At 48.6% G+C, this 8,885-nt stretch overlaps 1 protein-coding gene across 1 annotated transcript; it reads right to left on the reverse strand.

The window, feature by feature from the left end:
- Positions 1–2,590: 2,590 nt before the first annotated feature.
- On the reverse strand, positions 2,591–8,451 carry RDH16 (retinol dehydrogenase 16). Its single transcript, XM_008003718.3, has 4 exons — positions 7,784–8,451; positions 5,571–5,829; positions 3,503–3,666; positions 2,591–2,923 (listed from the first exon to the last, which is right to left on the reverse strand). Exons 1-4 carry the CDS (start codon positions 8,094–8,096, stop codon positions 2,706–2,708), a joined length of 954 nt encoding a protein of 317 aa, XP_008001909.1. The 5' UTR covers positions 8,097–8,451; the 3' UTR covers positions 2,591–2,705.
- Positions 8,452–8,885: the final 434 nt, after the last annotated feature.

An 8,885-nucleotide genomic window follows, 5' to 3' on the forward strand; every position in this document is an offset into this window, starting at 1 on the left:
GGATAGCACTGAGTTCAGTGCCTCACAATTGCTATGTTCTCCCTCCAGCAGCACCCAGAGAGGTTTTCAGCACCATGCCTCCACTGCCAGGGTTTGGAGAGCAGTAGTGTCTGTGATTCACAACTGTTTTTTTTCTATCTCTTCAGTGCCTCTTTCAGCAATATGAGGTTGAAACCAGGTTAAAGAGTTTTCACCTGATTGTTGGTTCTTATGAACATGTTTTTTGATGCAGAGATAGTTGTTTTGTTTGTTTTTGTTTGTTTGTGGGTTTTTTTTGAGACGGAGTTTTGCTCTTGTCCAGGCTGGAGTGCAATGGTGCGATCTCGGCTCACTGCAACATCTGCCTCCCGGGTTCAAGCGATTCTCCTGCCTCAGCCTCCCAAGTAGCTGGGGTTACAGGTGCCCACCACCACACCCGGCTGATTTTTTTGTATTTTTAGTAGAGATGAGGTTTCACCATGTCGGACAGGCTGGTCTCGAACTCCTGACCTCAGATGATCCACCCGCTTTGGCCTCCCAAAGTGCTGGGATTACAGTCGTGAGCCACCACGCTCGGCCAGAGATAGTTGTTAACTTGGTGTCCTGGTGTGAGGTGGGGAAGAGAGAATGATCCGTGAAGCCTTCTACTCCACCATTTATCTCCAACCGCTCCTCCGTGTGTGTGTTTTGTTTGTGTGTTCGTTCGTTGTTTTTTGTTTTGTTTTGTTTTGTTTTTTTGAGATGGGGTCTCACTCTATCACCCAGGTTGGAGTACAGTGGCACAATCTCAGCTCACTGCAAGCTTTGTCTCCCAGGCTCAAGTGAGCCACCTACCTCAGCCTACCAAGTAGCATACACCAACACACTCAGCTAATTTTTTGTATTTTTAATAGAGATCAGGTTTCACCATGTTGCCCAGGCTGGTCCGTAACTCCTGAGCTTAGGTGATCCACCCCCCTCAGCCTACAAAGTGCTAGGATTATGGGCATGAATCACTGTGCCAGGTTTCATTGCGTGTTTTAAATTCAGTGGCCCAGCAACATCTGACCTCAATCTCTGTTTCTACAATAAACACTGATTTGTTAAACAACATGGGGCTTCCTAGAGGCCCCATATCCTAGACTTCTACCCTGAAGAAAGAAAAACCTGGGGAGTTACCTCATCTACCATTTGTGCTGAGTCCAGGAATCTGCACCCTTTCCCCTAATGCTTTCTGTGTTGAGTCCACACTTGCGACATCATCAGAAAACTAGACACTGAGGATGAGGACCAGGTCATTCAAGGGAATTTCTGTCCAGGACACAGCAGGGGCTCAACAAAGGGAGGGAAAATACGAAAGATGAGTCTAGCAGTGACTCTCACTCCCTGTCACTGGAGGAGTGGGTGTGATGGGACATGGTGGGGGACCTGAGTGATGGCACAGGGAAAGTGCAATGACTTTGAAGTGAAGGTCATGTCAATATGGCTGTTGAGGTCACCTTGCTGGCTTATCCTTGGATCTATTTCTGTTACCCAAGTCTACTCCAGGACCCTTGGAAAGACAACAATTGCCCCTCACCTTGGTGGCAAGAAGGGACGGGAGAGGGCAGGGATAGTCCAACTTCTCTCTTCAAATCCATTCTCAGGCCATGCTGCTCATCCCCTGATATTCAGGAAGGCACACGCCTCTTCCTCCCACTGCTCCCCAAGGCCACCCAAATCTAGGGAAAGGGCATCTTCAGGAGTGAAAGGGTAAAAACTCTGACACCCACTGTGAAAGTCACTCCATTCCTCCCTCCCAGCAGCTTAGGAGTTCCCATCCCCATTCCCTCTTTCCCCCTTCTTTGCCTCTAAGATCAGACTTCCCTGTTGGGATCTTGTTCTCCTTCTAGCAGAGAATTCCAATATTAGGAGGAGATCTATTCCTGCTCACTCTTTTCTGCCTTTGACTTGTAGTCCTAGAGAGGCTGACAGTGACCTGGATTTCTGGATGGAGTGATTCTGGCTCCTGAGCAAAGGCGGGAACCCAGACTCAGAGAGGGATTGCAATCTCATGTGTCTGGTATCCAAGTGTAACTTCACAAGAACATTCAAATCACTGCACATGGGTGAAACTATCAACTTTTTCAACATCAAAACAATCAAAGGAAGTGCATGCTTTCAAGACAAATAAAAAACTGATTTATTTGTCCTCTGCACAGATCCCTACTGAGGACACCACCTTCCAGCCACTGCTGCTGGGATGACTCGTGAGGCCTATGGGGCCATGTAATGGTTGCGCTCCCGGTCCCAACACTATGTATACAAGGATCTTCAGAGAAGGGGTCCCCTCACGTCTCCCAAGCCATTTCCACCCCATGGCCTAGACTGGCCCAGAATTAACACACAGCCTGATAAGGAAGCAGGAGGTAATGGCATGGGCTGAGGCTCCTTCCACCTGCTCATACTCACCCCAGTTGTTAGCACAAGAGGCTTGGACCCTTGAGTGGCCACCTAAGGTGACAATGCACCCAGGAGCACTATTTGGTTCCTGTTTCTCAGCTGCTTAACTTGAAACTTTCCTACCAACATCTTCAGAGAGCAGAATTATCTCCCAGGAGAATCATGGACAGGAGGTAATGCAGGAAGTGAGATCAGTGCCCTACTGACCTGACAACGGCCTCCCTCCACTTTATTTCTCTCCCAAGGATACATCACCCCTCATAGCACACCCCAAATCCATGCAACCATGCACCTGATCCTTGGCTTCATAGAGCCTTGGCCGGGCTTGGAGAACCCCAGTAGATAATGGCATCCACCAGGAAAGTGGGCATGTAGCTCATGGGGAGGTAGAGAAGCTTGGCATCCCAGCCAGCTGAGTAGCGAGTGCGGGGGTGGCAGGCAATCAGCGCATGCTCCATGCAGTTGGTCACCAAGGACAAATCCTGTGTGCAAGTCTGCTCCAATTGTTCAGCTGATTTCTTATCTGTTAAGAATGAGAAATGATCCATGTGTATTTCCACCTGTAACCGCTCCTGCTTTGGATTCAACTTAGAGTGGAAAGGGTCTAAGAACTCATGCCACCCCACAACCCCCAGTCAAGCATTGTCTCAAATCTCTTTTATCCAAATTCCCTGAGTTGGAGCCCATCCATGGGAAAGTAACAAGTGTTCCACACTAAGTCATGTTTGTCTCTCTTCGGGAATATCTGGACTGCATAAATGATGGTCTCCTCCCACAGAAGTCTCAGCACATGTAAATCAGCTATCTCTAATTCCAGCTTGTTATCAGTTACCAATGCCTCCCTTTCTGGCTTCACTTTGCTCCTCAATAACGATATTGGGTTCAGATAGACACTGGTCCCAAGTTCTGAGAAGCCTGGATACTTGCTTTTCATGACCAGTTGACCACACAGTACCCATCATGGAAATGGGGCTAAAGGTCTCCACTTTGTGGGTAAGGAAGAGCCTGGAGATCAAACTCTAATGGTCTTCAGACACCAATGGTAGACCAGGGATTCCACATGAGGGTTTGCTTCTCTCCCCACTCTCCACAGCTTACTCACAGGATGCAACAAACTTCTCGCCATAGATCTGCTTGACCTCTGGGCTGGACTGGTCCCAAATCTCCAGGAAGCTCTTTAAGAATCTCTCTTTACTGGTCACAGCAGTCTTGAAATAGCCAGGCTCAATCATAGCCACTTTCACCCCAAAGTAGGATAGTTCCCTCCTGCAAGAAAGAGAAGCAAAGGGGAAAGATTTCAGGGGTCATGGAAGGTAAAACACAAACAATAAAAGTAAAACTATGTTAGCACAACATATGAGGACAACGGGTGAGATAGAAAGCTTGGAATATTTATTTTCCAGCAATCAAGGGGTCATAGTTATGATGGAATCATTGCCTCTGTATGGGGTTTCCATATTTTACACACCTGAGCTTATTAACCCTAAATCCTACCAATTCCAAAGCAAGGCAGCACCTTAGTGCTGTCTCCTCTTATGTCGCTCACATCCAGTGGACCACCAGAATTCCCATATTTTGCCTCCTCTCCAGTCCTCAGTCCCCTCCCTCCTCTTCCTGCCCCAGGAATCTCCCTGGCCTCTGAGCTGGGTGATGGCAGCTGTCCTCTAAGAAGCATCTGTCTTCAGTCTGGCTCCCCACTTTCAGCCACTGGGCTTCCTGCAGTCAGCGGGTGTCTAGAAGCTGATTAGACCAAGGAGCAAATCCCTTTTTTGGGGGGTTCCACTCCCAACAGCATAAAGCACAGCTCCTGTTCAGGACCCACAGGCCATCAAGGAGCCCACCTATGCCCACCTGCCCAGCATCCCCCACCAGGCCTGGCCTTGACCTTCACCACAAGAGGACTCTGCAGTACATGCAGGTGGCTAATGCTCACACTGGGCCTGGGCTGATGGCATTCCTTCATCCAGGATCCCTTCACAGCCTTCCTTACCAGGCTGCCAGGTGGAGTTCTCAATCCCCAGCTCAAGTTCTCAATCCCCAGCTCAGACAGAATCTCCAAGACTCTCCCCAACTCAGGTGGGTACCATGGCCAGCAAGGTTGACTTGATCACCAACCTTATAAGCATTGGCAGCTGATTCTAGATCTCTTGTCCCTCTCTCAGGTATCAAGATTTAGTTCAAAGACAAAACCTTGTTGTTGATTAAGGATGGATTTTTTGTCACTTAGACAAGGGCCTAAAGCATCTGTTGTGTGGACTCAGATGCTCTACCCATTGTCAAAGGGGCTCTGAACATGAATTCTGCTGGGAAAGGCCATCTTCTGCATGCTGTCTTTAGGTTCCAGAGAGCCACGAAGGAATGGCCTCAGCACTTGAAGCGTTTCTCTCCCTAGAGAGGAAGAGCCCCAAAGCCAGGCACCCATCTCCTGGTGTGGAAATATCTTTCCCTGTTTCTGACTCAGTGAGTGCTCCTGCATCTGCCTGAGCATGTGTGTCTCTGCGGCACTAAGGCATGCCCCAGCTTTACAAGTATTTCAGATTCCAGGTAGGAGGGGTCAGGGTCCATCTACTACAGCAAGAGAGGGGTGTGAGCAAGCCACATGCCCATTGTCAGCTGCCGGGAAAGCCTCCCTGGCCAGGGGACCAACACACACTGTTGTACTGATCTTTCTCTGCTCCTTCTCTAGGGTGCAAAGCATTCTTCCATCCAGTGCTGACTGCCTGGTCTGCCTTTGTGGCTCCAATACCAAGGTGCAATGGGAAGAAATGTTTAGGGTCCTTCCCTGGGATTAGTCATTGATACACAGTATTCTCCTGTCCTTGGCTTGGGAACCTCAGTACTGTGTTCCTCTTGGCAGGATCTGAAGTCAAAGATCCAGGTCCAATTCTGCCTCTGGTAGTTTCTGACCAGGAGATCCATCCAGGGAAGAGGTATCATTCAAGAAACTCTCTGACCTGAGGCCCCTCCTGCCACCCAGCACTCAGGAAGGTGCTTCCCAGTAAATGGCCAGCCCAATCTAGAAAGAGGAAGATAAGAGTGTCACACATGAAGACACAGAGGAATCTCATGAAAGGGCCTTACAGGCTGGGATTCAAGGAACTCCCTGGAAAAGACTTCCCCACAAACACAGGAGCAGGAAGACTAGGGCGGGCCCTGTCCCAGAACCATACCTGAGGGAGTCAGAGAAGGCTTCCACGCCATACTTGGAGATGCAATAGCCTCCACCAAAAAGTGACACCCGGCCACAGATACTGGAGACGTTGACCACACGGCCCCTGGCCTTCCTCACTAAGGGCAGCAGGCTCAGAGTCACGTCGATCACCCCCAACAAGTTCACATCCAATATGGTCACAAAGTCCTGCTTGGTCAGCAACTCATTGGGGGCCGTAGGCAAGGAGATGCCAGCATTATTCACCAGGCCCCAGAGTCCTGGGACAATGGGAAGATGAGAGAGCATCACTGTGTTGTGCCTGTGCAGGTGGACAGTTAGGATGCAACTCACATCCCAATAAAGTGAAGGCAGAATGACAGGTGTGGGATGGGAAGGAGGGTAAAACAAGCACCACAGTATCTGCAGGGGTTGGGGCTGGACATTCAGCAGCTGGTGGGCCATGGAACCCAGTTCTTTTTCCATTTACTCTTCAGGGCCCAGCCCATTGCCTGAAAGACAATAAGCTATTACCTCTATTTAAGGATTGCATGAAATCATGTTAAAGAACTATTGTCCATGTCTGGAAACATGAAGACCAATGTTTGGTTAGTTAAACATGAATGTTGCTGACATTATAGACATTCACCTGCATTTTCAGGTATGCTAACAGCTTATATAGTGAGTGTTCCACAACCATCTGTTCATGGAATAAGAGACATGAGAGGGGGAGAGTGAGGGAGAGAGGGAAGACAGAAAAAGACAGACCTGAAATCCTAGGCTTAGGGGAACTTGGAGAACATCCTGTGTTTGATCTCAGGGCACTGGTCTTGAAACATCCTGCATCAATATCCAGTAACATTTTTATAGAAAGCACTGGGGAATTCCAATGCAAAGGCTTTGGGAAGAAAGCAAGGTTGCATCACCCCTCTCAGTACACAGACTCCACCGTCTGCCCCATAAAATGTCACCCTCTCCTCCTACTGCATCAGAAGCCCACTCTTCATCCTTCCCTTTGGTCCCAAGTTCACTCAGCTCTGGGAAAATCTCTCTGGAAGATGCAAATACATAATCCCCAAGACTTCAAGTCAATAGAGTTTTCAACGCATAGAACTAGGGGGCAGGAGAACAGGGTCCCTTGAGTCTGGGCAGGGGGTGGCAGTTGTTGATCTGGAAGGGTTGGCCTAGGCATATGAATCCATCCCCTGCTCAGTAACAGGCCCTGCCCTGATGCAAATGTAGATTCCTCCACCCAGACATCTCACACTTATAGAGATGCTGGCCAATAAAAGTCCACCAAGACGACATTTATGATGATAAAAAGCAGGAAGGAATTTCATATCCAACCACTCAGTATGGTTTACATAGGTAGGCTATTGGAATGATACAGTATTCTAAATAATTAGATACAATTTTATAAAAATGGTCATTATGGTGTAAAAAATGTTCATCTTCTCCAGAGAATCTAAGCTGACTGAAACTAAGAAAAAAGTATAAAATCCTAAATATGTATAATTGTAAAAAGGACTTATGTATGGATGACAATTTCAGGGAAACTTTTGTTTTCATCTTTATTCTTTTCAGTATTTTCAACAAAGATCATGTTCTGCATTTATTGCTACATAAAATAAATCCATGTTTCTTTCTTCCCCTGTAATAAGACAGATGAATTAGTGTAGTGAAAAGAAGAAAGAAAGAAAAAGTAACCCCTTACTAGTTCTGCTTTCCTTAAGCAGTCCTTATGCTGATACCCTCCTCTGAAGATGGAGATGGTTGTAGCTCTTGGTGGATGCTGATAGGCCCTAGCAAGAACAAGGTAAAGTGCTGGGAACACAAGCCTGGATCCAGCACAGCCACGGCCTCCGTGCACACTTGCAGCCCTGTGCTCCCTTCTCAACCATGCTCCAGCAAGTCTCCAGATCTCTAACCCAGGCTCTCAGCATCAAACAATCCATGACTTCTGCTTAGACAGGAGGGAGAGGATAGAGAGGAATTCTGGAGAGAAAATCTCATCAGGGCAAACTCTCCCCAAGACTATACACCTCCAATGTCGGGATAGGTTAAGGATTAGAAAGAGATGGGGCTCAGGCCAGCGTGATTAGTGAGAAATACTAGAAAGCTACTGTCATTTCAACCTGGAAAGACACTGTAGAAATCTTCCCAGGGAGCAGACAGGAGGTGGTCCCTTCAAACAGGGGGAAGACACAGACAGACTTGAGAAATCTGGGTGGTTACCTCTTTCCCCCACGCGTTCCTTCACCCACTGGGCGGCTGCAGCAACACTCTCTGTCTTGGTGACATCCAGGGTCACCGTCTCCAGCCTGTCTGAAGTCTGGCCCCTCAGCTGCTCGGCTCCTTTCTCTGTCAGACACGCAGCCAGCACCCGCAAGCCTCGTGCGTCCAGCTGTCTGGCCAGCAGTTTCCCGAAGCCAGAGTCACAGCCGGTGATGAACACATACTTATCTCTCAGGTGGCTCAGCACCTGCCTCTCCCGGTACCAATGCAGAAGGTAGTACAGGCCCACAAAAACTGCCAGGTAGAGCCACATGGCTTTGCAGAGGACAGACACGGACAGGCTGTGGGGGAACCCAGAGTCTGGCCTCTGTTGACACAGGAGGATTTAAGAACACAGAGGGCTATGGTAGGCAGGGAAACCCTCAGGCATTTTGGTCAGAGTCCTCACTTTCCTCCCTGATGACTGTCTTTCTGCAACATATTTATTCTGGCCCCACCTCTCTGCTCTTTGAACTGCTTTTGCAGTACTCATGCACACCTTTGCACACCCCAAGTCCTGCCCAGTAGGAAGATATTATCATTTGGCAATGTGTCCCTAGTCTCCTGATTTCTCTCACCTTGCTGTGCCCACTACATGCATGCTGTGTCCATGAAGGAGCACACACATATATTCACACAGGAACACACACAGAGCCCACACAGGCTCACACACAGCTGCCCACACACACTCTCCATGGAAAACACACCCCTCTGCTCTAAGTACAGGGGTCAAAACTGTCTCTACAAATCTCCTACTCCAACACCCCTGGTCTGTGACCTTCTGAACATAGAAAGACCTTATTGGGCAGCTACACATGGTTTCCAGGCAGATTAGGTGGAAATCCCTCTCTGAGCCTGAACTTCCTCATCCTGCTCAGCACCTTAGAATACCAATCACTCCTCAGAAAACTAGGGCATGGTCAGGCTCTCTAGGATGAGAAGGAGTAGACAAAGGGTGGGCAGGAACAGGTTCCCTCCTGCTATAGTAGTTTTTTGGGGCAGAAAGATTGCAGGATCCTATGGGGGTGTCCAACCTCAGAGGTAAAGAAAGCACGGAGAGGAT

Source organism: Chlorocebus sabaeus, chromosome 11, assembly GCF_047675955.1.
Source record: "Chlorocebus sabaeus isolate Y175 chromosome 11, mChlSab1.0.hap1, whole genome shotgun sequence".
Lineage (NCBI taxonomy): Eukaryota > Metazoa > Chordata > Mammalia > Primates > Cercopithecidae > Chlorocebus > Chlorocebus sabaeus.

What these genes read in the sequence shown, in the direction of transcription:
- RDH16 (XM_008003718.3), bottom strand. Translation starts at nt 8,096, where the DNA reads ATGTGGCTCTACCTGGCAGTTTTTGTGGGCCTGTACTACCTTCTGCAT. An exon ending in GGAACGCGTGGGGGAAAGAG is followed by an intron (nt 5,830 to 7,783) that starts GTAACCACCCAG and finishes CCATTGTCCCAG; the next exon opens with GACTCTGGGGCCTGGTGAAT. An exon ending in GCCTTCTCTGACTCCCTCAG is followed by an intron (nt 3,667 to 5,570) that starts GTATGGTTCTGG and finishes TCTTTCTTGCAG; the next exon opens with GAGGGAACTATCCTACTTTG.